We start from the raw sequence: 23,817 nt of genomic DNA on the forward strand, positions 1-23,817 counted from the left end.
GAAGTGTGGAGCAGAAGGAAAGGTGAAAGGGACAAGGCTTCCACCTGAAAGCCCCGCTGGCACAGCAAACTGACCTACAAGCAGCTGAAGATCAGCAGGCCAATCTGATAGTGCTCTCCTTTAGAGAGATGAGGTATGACGGGAACAGTCTGGTGTACTGCACCATTCAATTAGACAGCTCCCACCGGCCTTAGCTTTGGGCGAGAACTGAAATTGAATCACATCATTTCTAGCTTCTTGTCTTTCCCCCAGTATCTCTTGAGAGGAAGTCGAAGAGCTGGTCGGAGGTGAGAAGCCTGTAACCTGCTTTAAATCATGTTGAAAGTGGGTATAAGAAGCAGAAAGTGCAGAGACCACCCTGATATAGACACTAGAGTACTGACTTGATCAGCTTAACGGAGAGAAAATGTGAACAGCATGGAGCAGATTAGGGCTAAAACAGTGGGATGAATGCCAGAGAAAACAAAGGATGAGAAAGCAAGCAACAGATACACAGCGGGATTATTCAGCATACACGGAGTGCACAAATAACTACAAACCAACTGTCGCTCTTCCTTTAATAACTTGATCTGGACTGCCATTGCGTGTGCATAAAATTGGCACTACGTGCGTAACAGAGATGTAATGTTTAAATATAGATCTTCAAAGAGGAACTTTTTCCTGCAAAGGCTCTGACCGTGAACTTCCACAAGGAGTTTATTTTTAGGCCACCGTTTTATTTTGACTGTGAATGTACGAGTCAGTAGGTGTCAACAACAGACAAGAATAATCAGTGCAAGCGAGATAATTGGAGTGAGAATCTTCACATGTCTGGCGACAAAACGAGTGTGTTCCTAAAATGGATGTGAGTGCTCAGACGTGGCATCTTTCAGTCTCGATCCATCCCTTCCAGTCTTCTCCCTTTGTGGCTTTCTATCCTTCTATTCCCTCACTTTAAGATCCTTTTTTTAATATCATGTGAACAGATTATCAAATGACAAAACACTTGTCACAACTTGGCGTTGCCGCCAGCAAAATAATAATCTCAAATGAAGTGGAACAAAATCTTTTAAATGAATATATCTCTCTGTTTCTGGCCCGCAAGTCACTCTATCCAAACACAAGGATTAAAAGCTGCTTCCCGCTGGGTTTTCGTATTGCCTATTATACAGTAATATGAGACAACATGCAGCTCAGCCTGGCAGAGTGTGTCCTCTTCACCCCACAGTAAAGCACACGAGCAGGGGGCTTAAGCTTGGAGAACCGTAAGTTATCCTTATGGCAATGAACAACTGCCTTCCCACTGTGAGTGCCATTACCACACACTGTGATATGGCTTACAGTAGTGGGCCCACACTCCACGCCCGCAAATACAGCAACACACACACACACACACACACACACACTAACCCCCGCAAGCACCCGTCAGAATTTACCATCACAGGCAGTCTATGTTTTATTCATTTAGTCTAAAATTGATGTTTAATGTCAATTTTCCTGAAAAGGAGAGGAACGTGATGGATGGGTGTGTAACGATATTTGTCAGAGACAAGAGGGAGGGTGACACTAGCAAACTGCATCAACTCTACAGGTGCTTGAAGGGGATAAGTTCAGAGGAAAGATACACATATACTTCAAACAGCATAAGAGAGTTTTTTTTGAATAAAATACAAAATACGTAGCAGCAATATCTGGAACACAAAATACACATAAGGCTCAGAATCTCTAGGCTTGGGCCAAGGCTCAGACCGAACATATTTTATTCACAGCTGAAAGGTTGATAACAAAATCTCTTTGGTCATAGCAGCGATGGAGCTGCAAAGAGAATCAAACAACTTGTGGAAATGTATGTGTGTCTGTCAATCTGAGCCAATGTGCCTGTAAGCCCTTACTGTTGTGGAAGTAGACAGGCCCAAGCAGCAGAATTATGATAACTCTGCTGCTTGGGCCTGTCTACTTCCACAACAGCCTCTAGTCTAGAAGAAGACTAACATCCAGTTTAATTTCGAAAAATGTCAAATGCCCTAACAAATGACTCTGAAGAAGGAAATGAATGTGACTAATTCTTACTCATATGTGTACCAAGAAGTGCAGTTGAAAGGTATGAAGGTGCCGTGTTGGGCGGGGCATTTTATAAAATGATTAAGTCACAGGAAGCTAGTTTCTGCAACACATGATCTGAATCACCTGAAGAGAATGAATATGCAGCAATGACCAGTATGTATTGCTGCCCATTACACAGCTCCCAAAGACATTCATCTTCAGATATGAAATATTGATTTAAGACTATTCATTACAAGCTAAAGCAATTTACAAGTCAAAGCAACATGTTTGTGAACAGTTACTGCGGCCAAAAGTTGTTAGGGCACAAGGTGTCGCTCGTTTATTCGATTAGAAAAAACGTAACCGCTCTCTCTCACTGTGAAATTGTGAAATTGTTATTTAGCAAAAACAAAACCAGAATGCGTTCAGGGGTCAATGCTAAAGCATGCAGGGCTGTAAACATGTAGACAACAAGGTCAAACTGAGTTGTTCGATATTGTGATTACTGATGCATTGATAAGGGAATGGAAAAGGGACAAACTATTGCAGTGGACAGTTTTTGACCCGTGAAAAACAGATGTAATCATATTTAGGTGTGTCAGCAACAGAATCAAAGGCCTTTTTCACTGATTCAATGTTTTGGAGGAGATTATGTGGTCTCAGTATAAAATAAATAATATTTAAAGAGCACAACATGGACATGTGACAGTATATAAATTGGACAAAGATAGTATGGGAAAGACATATTTTCGCTGTTTGTCATGGTTAGCCATCAGTTATAGCACCATACACATCCATGGTACACCTAAACATTACATATTGCTACGTCTTGCAATTCCCAGCATCGCTACACCAAAATTCAACCTGGACAGAGGTCTAGGCAGCCCCCAAAATTGAAAACACCTGTGAAGGTGAGCGCAGCCTTTTAGCGTAGGCACAGGCTCACAAACCCCACCTCTTTAATTTCATGCCAAACCACAGGTGGTATTTCTTCAGTTACAGATGCAGTGTGTAGGATCTGGCTGCAACATGCGGTGGAGTTGCAGCTCGCAAACAACTGAAACTCCCTCTTTCCAGATGATCACTATCAAAAGAAGGAGGCATTAAGGTAAAAAAAAAAGAAACATGACAGCCGTGAAGAGGACCCTCTCTCAAGACAAACAACTAAACAGCTCCACAGAAGGCAGAAACACCACAATTCTTGTTTTGAGGCGATTATACACTAATGAAAACACACTTAATAATATTATACGTCATTTCTGCCAATTGACCCCCCTAAATGTTGCTTTCACAAAATATTCATACAATGATATTTTTGATAAATAATCAAATAATAGAACAGCTAGCAAGGTCTGGTGGGACATGGTAAGAAAATAACATCCCTTTCCTGTAATTGATCCTTCAAAACCAGGAAAAGACAACACTTATGCCATATATCCAAAATCTAAGACAATATCTAGTCTTGTATCACAATACAGATATAATATGGATATATTGCACAGCCCTCGGAGAGGGTACAGAATGAAGAAAGAGACGTGTACTGTCAGCTTGGACTTGTTACGTGAGATAAGAGCACAGCTAAAGGACAGATCAATAGGGCTCACAGAGATTCTATGCAGCCAAAGCCTCAACATCACATCTACAGACGAAGATTGTGTCATGCAACAGAGTGAAGTAGAAAAGGAAGATAGTGTGCATACAGTTGGTGTATGTTAAGTGGTATACTTTGTGTGGGTATGTGGGCGGGCAAACACATTTAATGGTATTTAATACATCTTAATTGCACTAAACAAAGCTAGTCCCACTATTAGGCAAATCGACACGAACAAAGCTCTAGGGCAGAGAACACACACACACACACACACACACACACACACATCAGAGTGGCTTGTTTCCCCTACAGAGGCTAATGAAACAAACTAATTACTGGGCAAAGTAGGGGCAAGAAGGAGGGTGACTACAAATGACTGTCATCAGTAATGTGCACACACACAAACCCCAACCAGCCATAACCGGACACAATCAGACTCCTAAGCATCGTGTAGGTCTGTGGTGGAATAGGCAGGTCATACTTATAAGTATGCTTATAATTGACTGGACTAATTATAGACACAACAACATATCCGGAAACATTGTGTGGTATCAAGGCTCAGTTGGGGTGTAAAATCAAGAATAATCTGGTAGAATCTTTCAAACATGGTCTGTTGACTTTACCCAATGAGGGGGAATAAAACACCAAGTAACCCGGGACTTGTGTCCTTTTCTTTGCATAGTTTAAGGGTTACACACAACTTTGATGGCAGAGTCCATGCCCGACTTAAATCACACGTCCCTCAGCACTGCCAAAAATGCCACAATACTCAAATACCAAACTGTGAATGGCCTTGATGAAATCCCTATATGTAGCACAGCCATTACACAGTTCTGCCCTCACCGGCTCCCATCACACTGAAGCAGACATCGCTCTCCCTCTCCCTCTCTCTCCTATTGGAACAGGCACACAGGAGCCAGTAGTCATGGTAACTCCATTCTGGGCAAACGTAAGGATGCGTATGTATGCGCGCACACACACACACTTTAGTAAATACATCATGGAGGGGAGCTGGTGAAGGGGCTTTGAGACTCTGGTAGCTAGTTAGCTGTGTAAACAGAGTAGTTTGTTTTGCAAAGCCCGATGTCAAACTCTATAATTTACCAATGTTTGCATTTCCTTATCTGACTTTATAATAATTTGCTTTTAATGCATGAAGCACCCAACAGATGTCTGGTACATTAATTATGTATATGCACAATCAAAGTCAATTAATTAATCAAGTATCCATGTTTTTCATGCTGAATGACTTATTTCCAAGAAACTAATGAGCACATCAGATTTAAATGACTGCTTTTGCATTATCATCTGTGGAGAAACTCAGTTTTACAGATCTGTTTATTAAATCTAACTAGATCGATTAGTCATTAGGTGTCATTCGACTAAGAATTTCGTAGTAGACAGCTCTATAAAGACCATTAAACCAAACCTTTTAAAGAAAACATAGGAATACATAGTTTTGTGTTAAAAAAAAAAAGGCTCAGTAAATTATTTTAAAAGCTGGGCATTGTAGTTTTTAGCAAATGCTAATAAAACAGATTTTGTTTGTCAGGAACTATATACAGCGGAGGATTAATATGCATTCGGTGGAGTATTAACAGCAGGATGGAGTATGTACTGACTTAAAGTATACGACAGTGCCCATGTTCATTGTAACGAACGAACATGTAGCTCATTACAATGTACTTTAGCTAATTGCTGCGCTTTTAGTAGTTTCAGATGTGTATGGCACAGAGCAATAAGCTCTCAGGCTTTGACTACACCTTGAAATTGGATTTGTTGACAATAAGAAAAATACAGAATATCTTATTCATTTGTTAGAGCCAATTAATCATTCATTCAATCATTCATATACTGCCATATTTTGAAAAAAATTGTCATCAGTGTTTCACTGTTGAATCCAAATTTTAAATGCTTGAGTTTTAAATGCTTTAATACTGAGATTTGACCGTTTTAATGTGGTAATTGGTAACACATTTGCGTCCCAAAAACAAAATATAAAAAAACACCTGAAGCATCATTCTAACAACCAAAGAATTCTTTATCAGCACAAATATTGGTAACTTTTCCACCTGAATAAATTGGTCATCATACGCAATGTTATTGTTTTGGTCAAAATACGATGTTCCTACATGGATTATAACGTGTGTGTATGTGTGTGTGCCTCATGCACTCATGTCCAGTCGCTGCTGTCAGAGCACGAACATGAAGCTCTGCAGATGTCAAAGTCTGAGGAGATAACAAGGAGGAGAGCCGAGGTGGAGATGAGCGGCACGGATGTCAAATTAGCATTCACGCACCGCTCTATTGACAAGGTCATCTAAACACTGCTTTATCTCCACCTTCTAGGATCAACTGCTGGGATTCAATAGAAACACCCTACTCTGTTGTGTCTTCCCCAAGGCAATGTGAGCTGCTGTTCAATATCACTCACAAGAAAGAGAGAGAATGGGTGTAAAGCTTAGCAGCGGGCTGTCAAAAGGCACATTATAGAGGGTGTTTCTGGCAAAGGACACTTTATTCATTCAACACTACGCTCAGTAGGACAAAGAGTGTGAGTACATAAAGGAAATAAGACCTTTTAAGTATCAAGAAAATATTCTGACGTGGTTTATACAACTTTATTCTAATCTTAGCGCAAAGATTAGCATTTTAAAGTTGCGTGTAATTGTACAGGGAGAGCTAAAGAGGAGGATGGGTGAGTCGATGTCATACTGAGAGCTGACTGAAGGGCTGGATAAAAGGCTCCGTGTCTTTGTCCCACTGAGAGTTTCTCAATGGAGGTGGAATGCCACTTGCTTCCAGAGGGCAATCTTTCTGACTGCCAGAGAGAGAGCAGGAGGAGAGAAAGGAGGCTGTGGGAGGGAGGACGAGGGAGTCAAAAAAAGATAGAAAGAGGGGAGGAGTGAGTTCATTCAACCCCAACAGAAAACATATGCCCACAAGCATACATACATAGATACTTATATATACAATGCATATGAACAATATACAGAGAATACTCTTCAAGCTGTTTGATGTCTTCGTTTGTATGGTTTCTCTGTCTGGAGATGAAACAAAGCACTCAGACGTACTGTATACACACACACACACACACACATGCAAACCCTACAAGTTCACTCACGCTCTTTGAAAAAAATATGCTTGTTTTAGATCTATGCAAATATGGAGTATACATCTGCCCTACCATCATTTAGGTAGAGAACAAGCTCGGCCACAGACACAGCAGGACACTGAAGTGATGGATCAACCACAGGACTATCAGCAAAGATCAGAAACAGCCTCTGCTAAATACACAGCAAACTCCAGTGAACACCATCGCGATTTGGCTTCTGTACTCGCAGAAGAAGCGGACCCACCAGCAAAAGCTCTGGGTGTGGAAGTGGAAGTTTTGGGTGCCTACCTTCGGTGAGAGTTCCCATGAGGAAGTGGTAGAAATAGCGAGCCACCTTGGTGAGCTGCCTCTTGCACCTTTTCCTGCACTGGCTCATCTTGGTGCAGCTGTGGTGGAGGTGATGATAGTGATGGTGGTGTTTGTGTCGGCTAGTCTGCCGGGGGAAGCAAGCTCTCAAGGTAGGAGGAGAGGAACAGAGCACTGTGAGTGTGTGAGTGTGTGCGTGTGTGTGTGTACAGTAGGTGTGCCTGCCTCTCTTCTCCTCCTCACTCACCCCTTCTCTTTCCTCTCTCTGTCGTTCTTCCCCCTCTCTCTTTCTCTCCGCTATTCTCTCCACCTGTAGGGTGCTGGCTGTCAATCAGCCAGCCGCTCTCTGCCTCCTCCCCCTCACGTTCTGAGAAGCCCAGTTCTGGCCTCTCATTGGCTGGGAGCAGAGTGTGGCGGAAAAATTACGGACCGGCGCACATGCGAGAGTGCGTGTGTGTTTGTGTACGTGTGTGAGCGCTATACTACAAGAAGGCTGTCTTGAGTGGCAGGTGGTGGTTTTTCTCGAGCTCCACACATCTTGTTGATGTTTTTTTTTTTTCTCTCTTTTTCCTCCACTCATGGCTCATAAAGACGACAGCTTTTGAGTGAGTGTGTGTGTGTGTGTGTGTGTGTGTGTGTGTGTGTGTGTGTGTGTTTGAGCCAGCAGGAGGTTGAGTAAAGTGACAGAGGAAACGAAGCAAACCCATCAATTAGCATCACACACCGTCCTTCTCTGTCTGTCTGTATGTTTCTCGCTCGCTCTTTCATTAATGGCATTCATAACAGTGAGGAAAAGGACGAAGAGGAGGTGGAGTATAGGAGCAAAAAGGAAAAGTGAAGGAATACGAAGAGACAGATAGGAAGGTGGAGATGGGGCAAAAAGGAGAATGCATAATTCATATATTTCCCTCCATTCTCCAATGTGGTAAAATTTAAAAAGAGAGAAAAAGCCTGACAGGAGAGAGGTTGTTGGACAAATACCAGCCTTCACCAGTCGCTGATAAACGGATTATTACCTGCCAGTAGGGAGAGAGGAGGAGCTTTTACATCCTGTGGCATTGAGAAAGGTTTTAATGGAAAGCTCTATCATTCTGCGTCCACTCACTCAGTGTGAATGCTTGCAGAGTCACTAAACAAGGAAACACACTTACCTTGTTTTCCCGTCGACACGTTTTATTGTTTCTCCCTCCACAACTTCCACATTACCCAACTAAACTGCTGCCACTCCACCTTTATACTCTTTCCTTCTCCCTGAGGCTGAATTAAAAGTGATTACCGTTGCCACAGCAACCTCAGACGACATGGATTTTTCTGGTAGTGGCACACCCACACACACACACTTACATACACACCTGTCTGTTGCTTAGGTCAGGGAGAAAATCAATCAAACGTCAGGCAGATGCTTCCTCTATAACGTTCTTGCTCTCTTTCTGCAGGCTCTGTGCTCTCATTCTCATTTAGCAGTCAAAGAATAGGGTCAAAGTTCAGGTGAGCGTTGGACAGCGAGCTGTTTTGAACCCAAGAGTCGATGCAATGCTGTCAGACAGAGTCCTGCTGTGTTACTTGGGTGTGTCAGGGCTCTCTGAGCATGTGGGAAAGACTGTAAGGTTGTTCTGAGTCGGTATTAAAGATCATACAAGGATCACTTACTAATTATTAATGGGGACTCCTGGCTTCTTGGGACAGGGATCTCTAATGATTCAGATCAGGATTAACTCCCCTACTTTTTGTTTAGAACAAGCGCAGCTGTTTTGAGAGAAAAAAAAGAAAAGAAAATCCCATGTAAGCTACCTGTCAAGCATTTAAAAGGTTGACGAAGTTGGTAACTAGCTGATGAACATAGTGGAGAATGTGAAACTCACTGCAGCACAGATTTATAGATACATTTGTGTTGACATTGGAGGGCAAGTATAGAGCAGACAGCAGTCAGCTGAACTTGTCTTCTGCCTTCAGGCCCCGTCTTCATCAACCTGCCAGTACACTGCAAGCCTGACAACAATATGAAATATTAGGTAATCCATACTGCATTGCTCAACTCCAATAGCAGATTTAATATATTAGAAATGTTTCTCATAAAAGCTGGCAAGATAATCTTAAGAAGGGATTATAGGCAATCAATAAAAACTCATCTCTTAGTTTTAACTTTAACTCTGCAGCCAGGATTTTGTAAAGAATGTGAGGGAAACAAACAAACTTATTTTAACACAAAAACACACACACACACACACACACCTTCATGGTCACTGCTCCTCTCCCTAAGCCTATGAATAATAGAGATGTCTAGAGTCACACTGTAGTTTGAGAAGGACAGCACACCGGCACACATACACACCCGTAAGTTCATACACATACTGCGCTGAAGAAGAACTGAAGTAATGGATGGAGTGATCAGTGTAGCATGAAGGATTACCGATTTGCACTGGTGGCTGATACAACGTACCATCTCCTACCACAAACACACACACACACACACACACACACACAGCAGCATGTATGATCTAATGATGGAGTTTAATACAGACAGCTTTGTGCTCAGAAGATGAAAGAATGGAAGAAAAAGAGGCTGCTCAACATTTATATGTCTGTAATTTAAAAGCAAGGCAACTACAAAACATAAAGGCAATTCTAATTGCATAACGCAGAAAGGTAGTAAATAAGGAAAACAGAATAAAACATTATGTTTAATAATTTTGAAAGAAAGTAAATGTTTTAAGAAAAAGAAAAGAAAAACTCCAGCATGTGTTAGAAGCAAAATCAGTGTCACAGCATGAAACTGTCATGCTGGGAACTAAGTTGGGAACTATTGATGGTGGGTGGCTGGGTACTAACTTTACCAACAACACGCAGTGATCAGAGATGATGCTGCTGCCTTCAAAACAAGTGTTAGCTATCACTCGGGGACTAACCTAACCTGACCCGCCAGATGGTTTGCTATACAGAGCCGTCTGAGAAGCCGTCATTGGAAGTGGAAACTGTTTGGAAAGGGGCAGGCACTTTCAAAGAATACTTGGCAGGCGATAGGATGAGCCATCTGCAGTCCATCTCCAGTTCTGATATAACTGAGGCTATTGTAGCATCTACATTAAGGAGCTGCCGTTGTTGTTTAGAACGCACACACACGTAAGCCACGCCGTAGCTGCCTCTAGCTCCTCACAGGACGCTGATTGGTCCGTGCACTGGCTTGCCGGACACAAAGGCAATACTTGAAGCCTGACAAGATGGATATGTGGTAAGATACCAGGATTCTTGCGTGATCTCCTGACATCATGAGAATCCAGCTGCTGTGGAAGGTAAGGACCAACCTAGTCAGACGAATGTAGGCAATATCTGTTAACCAGGGTGCAGCGGCTAAACACAATGCTACTGGAGAGCGTCATGTTAATTATTGATGTACTTGCTGTAGCACAGCTTAGCAGTGTCTAGCTAATAACAAGTTCAACTTCTGCTTCTTTGCCTTTGATGGAATATGTATTGGTCACACCTACCAATATTAAAGCACAAGGGTGACACCTACTGGACCAATTGTGTCTTACACCCACTTGATTGCAGAAACAGCTCCTACTCACAGGATATGTTAAAAGTTCCTGAACCAAAAATACGCTTAATGAGTACTTTTAATATTCTTCTCTTATCATGCATGCCGCATGGTTAACATTGCAAAACGATTGGTTTTGGTTTAGGCAACAGAAGTACTTTGTGTTTATGCTCGTTGCAGAGTTACGTTTTGTTATTATAACACAAACCATGATCTTTTTTCAATGTCTACTTCTGGTTTCAAACAAGACCTCAAAAGCGGTCTCCTGGGTGAAAGTCCTTTCCACCACTCCCACCTGCCCTTTGTAGACTTTCTCACCCTCATACTCGTTATTATATGTAACTTTCAACAAAGGCTGCTCTGTATATGTCACTTGCTCTGCATGTCACTTTTACAGACAATGCCAACATTTTTTCCTGGCGACTGGGCTGCAGGGACCTGTCTTCCTTTCAGAAAAGCTTTACATATTCAACACCAAACAATTGTACCTCCAGCTCTGACACTGTGAGGTAGAGCATGTCAGACCATCTCCAGATATCTGATTGTCTGCAACACTGTGGCGCCATTAGTTGAGCCAACCAGACAGACACACAGAAATAGTAAGAAGCAGTGGTCAAATTAAAAATGACACAGAGCCAGAATTAGTTGACTGCTACCCAGCGGAAAGATGAAGATTTTCTATGAGGGGTAAGATGGAGGAGACGAGAAGAAATGGAGAGAGGGGTGTGGCTGCTTCAGAATGAGATATCTGCACGTGTTGTTGTTTAAGACACCGTGACACATGTCCAGGATTTGTGCCAAGACAAGTTCTCAGAGTGTATGTGTGTGTGTGTGTGTTTTTTCAATTGTTTCTGTCCAGAAGTCTGAGTCACCACCACCAAGATGTCCATGTTATGAACCTAGCAGAGACCAAATCCAGGCTGCAGTCCATTATCGACTATTACCAAGAAATACAACACAAACAAAGAACACAACACCTCACACAACAGGCCCTTTTAGCACCAATTATCCGCTGACAAACCCTTTTGTATTTAGTGTTAATTGAGACTTCAATCAAATGCCAGCAGCTCTTCATTGTATTCATTCAAGGACTAAAAATAGTTTCAGCCTTAAAATGTCAGTGATCAAAAAACAGAAAACTGGACAGACGGGGAGGCAGGAAGGAAGGAGGAACATGCTGGCAGACAGAAAGAGAGGTCAAACAGACAAGAAGAAAGATTAATTAAGTAGCAGGCACTGTTGCTGCACTATTGGCCCGACAGTGAAGCTCCAGATCCGCAGGCTGTCTGAGTGATTGGATCCGTCATTAGGATGGAGACCCTGGAGGCCTAAGACCTGCCCTCGCCATGAACTGACTGTCAGAAACATCACCGAGCAGACTGGAAATCTGGAGCTTTTTTTGGCAGGTCAACAGGAGGATAAATCTATACTGACTGTCTGATTGACCTCACCTGCTTCCCTCTTTCCCTTCCCCGTTTCAAAACTTTACAAAAGGTTTGTACTGAAGGAGAGTCAGATGCAGAGATGAGCTGGGATCACAAGAGCAGTGATGCCAAATTGTGCCATCGAACTCTATCTCAACTACACATCTGTATCAAGACTGAATCTTGCATGATTGGGACACTATAGGGTCACAAAATCCGTCCACATCTGGTAAAGTACTCAAAACCGCCTCAGTGGTAATTTCTTGCTACAGTAGCTGTCTCCAGGACCATATTTTACCAATATGACACACACACACACACACACACACACACACACTGACTCACAAGGTGAAAACAATACCAGTGTTGCGGCTGGTAAATATTATGAAAGATCAAGTTTGTGTGTCCGTGTGTTGCGAGGGACAACATAATGATTTACTACAGATTTGGAATCGGTGCATCAGTCTGTGCAGGCTGCTGTGTGAGCACAAAGGCCCACAGTAATGTTGGAGGGCAGTGACACTGACACTCCACTCGAGTATCTGGCAAAGACACACATACATTTGTCTTTAACACTATTTATGTTGCAGGCAAAAGGCACCAGCTGGTGAAACCCACTCAACATTCTATTCACAGGGAACGTGCCACTGTGGAGGGAAGGAGAGGAGAAAGGGAGGCGAGAGGAGAAAGGGAGGGAGGAGCGAGAAAGAGGCACAGGTGGAAGCACTCGGCTTCAGGGACTTAAATACAAAGTTGTCACAGAGCTGAGACAGACATTCTTGGCCCTTCAACCTCTCTCTCTCCATTTGCATATTTGTGTGAAAGGTTTTGCCCTCTTAGGGTCTGTTACAAACTAGCTAGTGTGGATTGGAAGTAGACAATAAACTATAAGGGTGCCATAAATAGGATTTTGAGCATTAACATAGTAGCAAACAACTATTTGCTATAAAAATATATAGTGGAGTAATGTCTACCTTGATGAGAAGTCGCTCTCCGGCTGTGTGTGTGTATCTGAGCTTCTTCTTGCTTCGTGTAAATAGCCGGCCGGCTGCGTGTGCGTGCATTTAGTGCATTTTTGTGCATGTGAGAGTGCCCCACTGGCTCGCTCACAGTCAGCAGATGACACCATCCCAACCCATGGTGTCGTCGCTGAACCATAGCGGCGCCCACCCTCTAGTCCCCCCCCGGTAAACACTGTTAGCTCAGTCAGCACTATTGCCATAATTCGCACTGTAAGTACTGTTTGCATCATTAGCTGCGTGCCGCCAGCTGAGTCGTCTCCATGTTGAGAGCCGTTGAGAGGCAATAGAAATGCTCCCAATGTCCTATATAGCACTTTTAATATATTTGATCTGTCTCCACATGAATGCGTCATTCAATTGAAAATGACCATGATACGCAGATTGTTTCAGGGATGTTACACATTTACAGTTAAACAGAACATAACGTGAGGTAACTGAACAGCTAAATGAGCAAAGCAATTATCCGTATCAATGGTAATGGACATTTTCTGCTTATGGAGTGTGGCAAGTGTGTCCCGCAATTTACCTGATTATTTATACCCTCCCCTTGAATGTGCTGTGAGGGCTCTCCAAAGCTGCAAGTATGATTTATTGTGGAATGGCACTGCATAGTTATGTCGGTGGGGATCAGGTTTGGGAAAGTATAGATTTATTCTATAATTGAAAGTTGAACTCAGATAAACTAGATTGAGGAAAAGTGGGCACAACCAAAAAGAGAAATTGCAGCATCTCAACACAAAATAACTCCTGCAAACCCTCAAACATCATACAGAAGATAGATGACAGTGCAACACTGGAGCATCAGGAGCTTTGCTAGCAGATGTGTCCTGCAGTCTATCAGCATACGGTAGGGCCCTAATTAACAGTCGCAGCTAATCTGACTCGTTCAATAGGAGCAGTGTTGTGTTTCAGCAGGTATAAGACATGTGCCATGTATTGTAATGTCACAGGTTGAAATCGAACTCACAAACACTCTCACTGGACACGACATACTTTCTTGAGTCCCACAGTTTCACAGAGTGATATCCAACAGTGGGATGCATCTAAGTGGGCTACATTTACTCGGTACTTACTTAGGGACAATTTTGACATACTTACACTTCACTTGAGTATTTCTATACTATGCCATTTTATACTGGTACTGTACCAGGAAGCAGGAAACCCACTGAACTCTGTTAGATTAATACTAATAAGCACAACACTGTAGCCATTGGCTGTCCAGCAGTGCAGATAGCAAACACCAGAACATAAGCTCCATGACGCTGCTGCCACCTGCAGGCAAAAATCTGCAGAGCCACAACTCCGGAGGAAGTCATCTGGCAGGCACACACACACACACACACACACACACACACACACACCTAACTTCAACAAAGACCATAGTGGAATATACAAAGTAACCAATGATGCATGGGTCTTCCAGCTGTGAGGGAAATATGAATATTAATTAAAAGCTGTTCTAAAGATGAGAAGAATATAATTATTTGTGTGTGTGTTCAAATATGTGCGTCTGTAAGCATCTAAGGATCGGGTTGCCACACACGTACAGACCTTACATGGTTCCTTCAACCCCTGTTAAGAGTGGACAACCTTTTATCAGGGGGCGTGTGTGTGTGTTTGCTTCAGTAAGTATCATGTCAAATGTCAAGAGTATATGACAAAGTATCCTGCTCCATCTGCTGACATACCCCTGTAAACCCATGAATACGTTTGTAAATATTTAACACAGAGAAACACAGATCTGAAATAGCGGTGATATCTACTGGTTTGGTCTTAGAGGTACAACTCCACCAGATCAACTCCACCACTCACTCTGGGGTTTACTGTGTCCTGTGACTTATGAATAGTTGGCTGTACTGAACAGTGTACACCAGTAGAGGGCAGTTACAGACCAGTATAAACCATAGCTGCTGTAGATCTAAAACATTATCTCATGCAAACTCATAATCTTCCCTTATAGCATGAAATGAAACAATTTTCTTCCTACCTTCCATTTTATGGGGCTCATTATGCCCTGCAGAAAAACTAGATTTATAAGAAAGCAGCGAAATACACACGAAATTATAGATTTCAATACTATATATTATACATTTCACCAATGCATTACCTCCACTCTGAATACGTTATTGTGGAAAGGTTGGCACCCACTCCAAATTAATATTTTAGTACATAGATAGCAACATTTTATAGCTTGGGTATGACTTCATACATAAATCTTAGCAAAGCAATTATTCGTTCGATGTTTCTTACATTAATGTTGGCACCAATTTACGCCTGTCTGCTTTTATATACAGTTAATTATCTTGTCTACAGAAAATATAGCAACAGGGCAATTGAACCATTAGAAGAGTTATATATGCAGGAGGGTATATTCAGAGATATTCACTGGTCTGTATCGGCCCACAGCTTTACTGATTTAAGATTCAGACTTCTGCTTTGCTCTTTACTCTGGGCATCAGACTGATCTTCCAATCTGTATCAGTTCAACGTTGTGATGGTGAAAAAGAACTGAAAGGTCACGTGGGGTGAGAGATTTGTATAGCGAGTACAGGAATACAGGAAGAGGAATTAGATGATACAGAAAATGAATGAATAGCAACAAAAGAAATTGTCACACTTATTGAAATTAATCTTTGGCTTTGCTGTGGTAAAATATAAGCAAAACAATAAATATGAAACTCAAGCCATGCCTCTGCTCCACACCAACACACCCTCTCTTCTACTGTTCTCAGCCTTTATACCCCGTGGGAGCGTATTCCTTTTCGATAAAGCCAGGGATGAAGCTACTACTGCATGGAGGATGAGGAAGGAAAGGGTGACGGACCCAAGGGAGACAAGACTGACAAATGAACAGTGAGAGATAAGCAAGAGGAATGGATTACTGGGCCATGAGGTCTACAAATAACCCACAGGGGAGATTATGTGATTTCCCCATTGTTTTTATCACCAGGCAGGCAGCAAAGTCAGCCGAGCCTGACGTCGGAAAAGAGGAGCACCGGCTCACATGCTGCTACCTGCTCCTCCTTGAAGGCATCAGGCATTCTGCGAGTGACAAAAGGTCTCTGATATTACTTAAGTGCCTGTGTCGATGTGAACTCCTGCCATCACCTCGCCTTTGCTACATCTTGCTCCACACCTTTTTACATGTTATCATCTAACACAGGAGCTCTGTAATTCCTCTGAAGCCTGTGTCTCCCTTCCTCTGGCTTTCACACCCAACCTCTTGGCTGCTTGACTGCTGTTCTCCTCCTCCTCCTCCCGCCTCCCTCTCTCTCTCTCTCTCTCTCTCTCTCTCTCTCTCTCTTTCTTTGCCTGTCTGAAGGCAGGCAGCAGGCGTTTTGTGACTCGAAGTTCTGAGAGCCTCCGAGAGACGGAGCCCCTCTGAACCAGGCTGCCTGTGTGGGAGGAGGAGGAAAAGTCTACGCTTCCATTTTCAGAGTCGGTCTTCTTCTCTGCAACAGGGAGCGCTTACCCCCCCCCCCCCCCGGACCACAGTCGCACCAGTTCAATACAAGTGTGTGTGTCTAATCCATGTTGTTCATGTATGTCTTCTGAGTGAGGAGCCTTTTTATTAAGAGTCGTGTGAGCGACTTGCTGCTGAGTTGAGGTGTTAACAGGGAGAGAGGCAGTGTGGGTGCACACATGCAATGACTGATACAGCAAATGAAGAGTGAGGGAGGTAAAGAAAGAGAAATGGAATAGTTTTTTTATCATGTCCATTCTCTGCATGACATATTGCAGATAACACGAAAACACACTATGACTTTGCAGTTTGCACTGATTAAATCAAACCTTTTTGTGGTAACCCAATTTCACAGCAGCCCACTCTCTGACCTAAAACTAGGTTCAGTGATGCTGACTTAACACTATACAACAGCTCTCCTCTCCCTCCCTCTCCCTCTCTCTCACTCTCCATCTCTCCCTTCCTTCCGCTGTCCCTCCTTGACAATGCGTTGACTTCTTTTTCACTGTCCCTCTCTCGCCTGCTCATCTTGTCTCTAAGACCAGCCTGTAAGAGATCCGCAAATGGCCAATTTAAAGAACATCCTCTATTTTACCAACCTTGATTCTGTATTTAAATATAAAACAGTCATGGAAACGGCATATCTTCCCACTCGTGGGTGGGTGACTAAAAATATTAAGTGCAACATTTGTTTCTGTATGAAATAATTCTCCCTCTGAAAACATCTTGCCTGGCATCCTCTGACTTGCTCATGTTTGCTATGTTTTTTAGAAGTAATTACTTAATGTATCAAAAAGTAGTTGTTGATTGCCACCCTTCTTTTGACTTCAGTACTCTCGTTCTTTGCCCACCGATTGACAATTGGTCTAGAATAGAGCATGTTTGGAAGAGATGATGGAAAAGCATCTCCACTTTCCTTTCCAGGTCACTGCCTTTGTTTACATCCCAATGCATACAATATATCTCACCGTCGGCTCATTCAAAATAAATAAATTCTCAAGTGTTCTAACTTTGTGCGAAACAACCTACCTCTGTCATTGAATTCAAACGTCAGCTATATCGTCATATTCTTCAATCTGTTTTAACCCGAGCAGACAATGTACATCATGTTAACCCACACTATGTTTTAATGTGCTCAAGGCGAAAGCATAAAACGCTTACACTGTACAGATCAAAGGACCTGGTCACAACCTGGATCTCACACTGAACATGAACACAAAACCACTGATCAGGTTTGTCCTTTGACAATTCCAATGAAGTTTTTTCAAACTAGACGACAACATCCTCAAACACGTTGGAAAGAGTTGTTTTTTTACCACCACGTGGTAAATCAGATGGTGGAACAACTCACTGGAAGACAACTGACGGAAATTTTAGACGTATCAGAAATCGCTGAAATCTGGACGTTTTCTAAAGTTATTTGGATTCGAACAATTCAGGTTTAAAAATCAGAGCTGCTGTGCCCCCTGTTGGTGAGGACAGGATCCACTCGTAAGTTATTTACTGTAGGAGTGAGCATAAAAGGAGTCGGGACACTGCTTAAGTTGTTGCGGACAACACATCCGGGGTTCCATTGAATAGGCTTGAGCCCTTTTGGTTACAGGTTGGCTACTTCATCCACTGCGACACCCTGGTGACCATGTGTTTCCTCTTCATTGCCAGCCTCTGTTACCCTCATGGCTTCTTGTCAGCCATTAACTAGGGGGCTCAGTCTGGTGTGTCTGATGAGTACAGCTGCTGGGTTAAACGACCCATCTGTATCTAAATTATATAATCAGTCCTAATAGAACGGGGACAGATCAGTCCCATTGCTGTCAGCCATCAGAGGACAACAGGTCACCTTGACTGGGATTTAGTCCACCAGATTGGAAATCTCGCCGAAAGCCGTGCAACTGCCTAGTTGTGTTTGGGAATGCGTGCGTTTGTGATATATGGTTACGTATAAAGTGTCAGGAGCAACTCTTTGCTCAAGTTCTGTGCTTCAGCGCAGAAATTTGAAGGATGCACCAGAACATGAAGGTGTGTATGGGCATTATTGATGGGACCCTAACCCCGAGGGGGTAATTCATCAAAAAGTGTTGGTGCAAAGGTTATACAGGGCCTGAGAGCATGCCGAGTCTGAGCAGGGTGGTTAGAGGGACTGCCCTCAGAGGCCACATTAATCCCAATACAGCCATTTACGTTCTGCCGGAGTCCCAAACCTATACACCTTCCCACTCGCTGACAAAATACAACCAAACACCTAAGAAAAAAGAGGGAAAAAAAATTCAAATACTTTAACTTCTTGACAGCTTCTCCATTTGCACTCATGTAACATGAGCCCCATTTGATCCTCACTAAGTGCACTAATAGCAGCTTTGATCATGACAAGTGCGGTACTTACACCACGCTACTATAATCACCAACTCTCCAAATGTAATCCCTCACTTCTCTTGACACCTCCTAGCTTTCTTAAGGAGCTCTCTCTGTATGTCTCTCCTGCCGCCGAACTTTCCACCTCTCAATTTTCAGAGCTCACTCGCACGCTCTTGGTGGGCTTCTTAAGTGCCGTCTAATGACACTGGTGTGATGGGTTTGTGTGTGTGGGGGGGGGATTCACAGAATCTGAAACAGAGATCCTGGGGAGTGAAGCAATGGAAAATAGTTTTTCTTTGTTTCTCACTCTCTCTCTCTCTCTGTGTCTCTGTTTCTCTCACCATGTGGGCAGGGAGCCAGGGGTGAACCAGGGTGAACTGCAACCCACTATAACAACACAGTGATGAAAGACCAGACACTCGGCAGACTCTGCAGCATGTAGACAGACCTGACAATATAAACACTAACGCGCACTACACAAACATCTTTCACAGAATAAAAAATGAAGTTACAGTTGTATTGATTAGAGAACGCTTAACTTGTTGCCTGTAGGTTTTCTCCCGCAAGCGGCTCATCTATCCTCCATCATTGTAAACACAACTGTTATGTAAGACACAGAGGACAGTGAGTATGTGCATGCGAGTGGGAGGGAATGCTAATGTGAGCATTGGTGTACAGTATGTGTTCTCGCATGGAGTGTATACTTGCATGTGTGTTTGTGTAAATGAACAGTAACTAAAAGGAGCCCTACTTGGTTAAATTCCCACAATCACCCAAAGGCTCATGGGAAATCAGTGGGCGGACAGGTATGGATCGGTGACAGGAGGAGGAGGAGGAGGAGGGCGGGTTGGGTTCACTCTTTAACACACTTTAACGCTCTCCTTCTCTCTGTCTCTCATGAATTCGTTCTCTTCTTCTCTTCAAAATAACTGGACCTGTTCTGAGTGGTTATCTTCTTTTGAAAGGTGCAAGTTCAACAGTTACACGTCTCTCTAAACACCTGAACTGATGATTATCTGTACATACTGTGGGATAAATACTGCTCTAGGTATGAACCGCATAAACAGTGTTCGCAAGGTTTTGACAATGTTTAGGACGGACGAATAAAGATGTTTTTCTTGTACTCTCAATGCAAGTTCGTACATTTGAACATAAGATGAAACATTGTCTTATTATAACTTCCTTATGTTTAAAATTACTGTAAAAAAAAACAGTGGAATATTTGACCCATATGTGATAACATAAAGTCTACTCCCTCCAGCAACACACCATACGAATATGCCTTTTTTATGTGTTTAGGTGACATTTCAAATCAAAACAAGAAAACAGTTTATAATGAATGCATAATGATAGTGGTATAAATGTGTCTTTAACTTAGTATGTTGGTAGTGGACTCTAAATAACTGCAGGTGAACTGATGTTGTTTATCAATGTATTCTGGCGCACACACAAACAAAGATTGCATTTGTGCTTTGTTGAATGTACGAATGAACGTGTTATAACAATACATTAAACCAGGGTTTATGTTGGGTACACAGACCAAATGATCAGCCAGCACACCAATCAGACAACACGTAAACGTAAGCAGCCATTTCTTTAATGCATTATCTCACTGGTGATACCCTGAGCTGTAAGGAAACATTATAAAAAAGCAGCTCAATTCCAAAAATACAAAGAAAATAAGCTCAGCTCTTCCTCCTTTCATCAGTCGCTGTGACAGGCCTGTGTATTTGATGCTTCTCGGAGACAAAGAAACAAAGAAACATAAAACAATTCTACGAAGGTCTCGTCAAACCGTGCAGCAGGTAGTGAAAAAGTGTGTGCTTGTACGTGTGTATGTTGTATTCAAACATCACAATGACATTATAGTTCTCATCTCTTCTTTTTCCCTTCGTTCCTCCTCTGCTATATGGGGTGGACAAAATAACGGAAACACAATAAAATACACACCGTTTGTCTTTTTGTGGTCATTGTTCCTCATTGTCAATGCAGCCTTATTGTGTGTAGCATATGTATCAGCAACAGACACTGCAAACTTGGTAATCTGGAAAGGGCAACCTGTGAGAATTATTTTCATTTTGACTGCTTTGTACTTCAGAGTTCTCTTTCGTTTCCTTGTAATGTCAGTCATAAAAATTGTGGTTGTCAGACCTCTATTAAAGCCGACACATTCTGCTAATTGGTTTTCAAATGAATATGGCACACCAACGACTAATTGTGATTTACAGTCTCAATCACTGCAAAATAATGTAATGCTCCAGGGGATAATATGGTGATTTATGCATTGCAAAGGAATACAGTTCATAATAAGACTTGCACCATCATTGACTAAAACAATGTCATATGCTTAACAATTCAACAAACTAAGCCTTTGACAAGGTCAATCAAATTTAAACATTACTTTATCAATGTAATTATTGGTTCCTGCAGGCATATGTGCTGCTTTACATTATAGTCTATTGGTTTTTCTGCTATATTCTCCTTTTCTGTCAGCACTGCCTTATAATACCTTCCTGCATTACTCTTTCACTTCTTCTGAAATATGAAGCATGTGCTCCTCTCTCCTGCTGCTCGCACTCTTTTATTCTGCACGGGTGACAGAAGAGAGGAAGCAGCATGAGGTGATTCACGCAGGGCAGCGTTGGAGAAAAAGAAGCTCTCAAGGCTTTCCTTTATCTATAATATATAGAGTGGCTGATATTAAATGCAGCCATGCTGCCCCTTGTTCCCAATTCACTAAGTATTCTGGCTGAAGCCCTGCCGAACCATTTCATTCCAAAACTCTTCAAAAAGTACTTTTCCCTATGAAAAGTCTGGGCTTTAACCATCCTAAAACAAAAAAAGAAGCTTTGGGTTTTTCCTCTCTTGTGTTCATTTATCCATCCCCCTCTTATCGACCCATCTCTGGCAACCAATTTTGTCTAATACACCCACCATCTCTGACTCAATCGTTTCTCTCCGTCCTTATCTTTCTGCTTCTTAAGACTCGACACACGGTTTGGAGGGAGGGATGGCCAAGGACAAGGAAAGAGAGAGACAAAAAGGCAACAGTGGGGGAAAAAAATGGAAAAGCAGTTAGAAAGAGAGACATAGGAGTGTCTTATTTAGATTAGGCACATAATAAAACAGAGGAGAGTTCATAAAGAGCTGAAAAGATGAATGCTGCAGTGAATAACATGAAACTTTGAGCTGTCTGTTGCCTTTTTCGTTCTTAAATTCTTCAACACATACAAATACTGTCTGTCTGTTTGTCTCTGAAAAGGTAGTCTCGATGACACACACTCATATTCAACAATAACAAGAGGATCTTCTGATCTTGATTCTGATTCATGCACAAAGAGTGAGGGCCAGGAGCTGGTGACAAAAGTGCTCACCCACACACACACACACACACACACACACACACCCACACACAACCATCCTCAGAGGATGTCCGAGAGATCTATATCATGGCTGGTTAACCAACCTCAGTATTAGCAATGATAGAGGACAGTAAGATATCCTGTTTGCGGATTGGCATATTGCCTCATGGAGAAACAATATAGTGTGACAGTCTCCAAACAACGATGGATAAGGAGAGCTGTCGCTGCAGGAACAACTGCTATTTCTATATTGCTGAGGTGACATGTTTACTGGAAGGGATGGCCAAGGACAGAGGACCACAGCACCAAGTCACTTCATGATACAGTACATATCATATTGGATGGATTGCCATGATATCTTGAGCTGACATTCATGGATCTCAGATGACGTATAGGACTTTGGTGACCCCTCTCTTCCTCTATGTCACCATGGGTTTGACATTTGCGATTTTGAGCGAAATGTCTTCACAACTATTAAACGGATTGTCATGAAATTTGTGTCACACATTCATGTCCACCTCAGATTGAATTGTAATAAGATCCCCAATATTTTAATGACCAAATACCTGCAAATCTAATGCCATTTCCATTTGCCCATCAAAATATCCAAGAGCCCGAGTTGATGTCTTTGTCCCACAACAGTCTACGACCCAAACAAAAAAGCCACAATCTGCACAACTGTGGAGTTGAAAATGACTTTAATAATCAACAGATTGTAATCTTCTAATTCTGAGGCGGAATTCGTTTGTTTTTTAGCTGCGTAAAATTGGCTTTTTAAAAATCGTAACTAAAAATGCAATTCTCACCAAACTACATTCACAGCTGCGTCGTTATTGTGTGATCCGTACAATAAGTTCCCATGTGTGCAGATCAGGGAGGTGGAGGAGGGGATGGTGTGTCTCAGCGTCAAAGAGTCTTTTGTCTATTCATGCACTGAAGTCCCTGGTTCCCACCCTGCGCCTGGCGGTGGTGATAATATACGGCCTGGCCGACAAACTCAGAAACTTTGTGGCCGGTATACCTGCCCCTACGCAGGGCTCTCTGCTTTGTCCAGGTTGGTGAGCGCTGCCTGGCTGGTTTCTAAGGATGATTCACACTTTATTCTGAATTAATTAATCGAATATGGAGGCACTCTTTGTCTGACCACCTGTGTATTTTAGTAATTATTAATAAAAACAACACTGCACACTATGGCTCATCTGCTGTTAAGTATACACAGAGTATTGTGTGTCATGACAGCAGTGAAATTGAGCATACTGCAATTACATGTGCCTTTATTGTATTTTTGCCAAAGCAAACTAGTATGTTGAAACTGAAGTACCATATATATGTTAAAAACTCACACATACTGTATGTACATTTATGTAAAAAATGTTGAATTAAAAAAAGTATACTACTACTACTACTAATAATAATAATAATAATGATAATAATGTGTCATTCATTGACAATTCTTTAAAGAAAAATCATAATTCTTTTATTGGATTGTTGTTAATCATTGGTGCAGTTAACTTCATACCTGTACAATTAAATATCAGCTGCTGGCTATTGTAAATCTGTCAGTATTTGCTGTGAGTGTGTGTGTGTGTGTGTGTGTGTGTGTGTGTGTGTGTGTGTGTGTG

At 42.2% G+C, this 23,817-nt stretch overlaps 1 protein-coding gene across 3 annotated transcripts in view; it reads right to left on the reverse strand.

The window, feature by feature from the left end:
* The window catches only part of LOC116379120 (Kv channel-interacting protein 2), a 78,879-nt gene that overhangs the window by 34,075 nt on the left and 20,987 nt on the right, over positions 1–23,817 (reverse strand). Inside the window, exon 1 of one of the 3 annotated variants that reach the window (XM_031841080.1) lies at positions 7,017–23,811. The exons of the other annotated variants lie outside the window; for them this stretch is intronic. Within the exon in view, the coding sequence (XP_031696940.1) occupies positions 7,017–7,104 (88 nt within the window). The 5' untranslated portion in view covers positions 7,105–23,811. Of the gene's footprint in view, positions 1–7,016; positions 23,812–23,817 lie in introns of those variants that run through there. 3 annotated transcript variants of the gene reach the window in all.

This window comes from Anarrhichthys ocellatus, unplaced genomic scaffold (assembly GCF_004355925.1).
Source record: "Anarrhichthys ocellatus isolate YVR2014 unplaced genomic scaffold, GSC_Weel_1.0 scaffold3, whole genome shotgun sequence".
NCBI lineage: Eukaryota > Metazoa > Chordata > Actinopteri > Perciformes > Anarhichadidae > Anarrhichthys > Anarrhichthys ocellatus.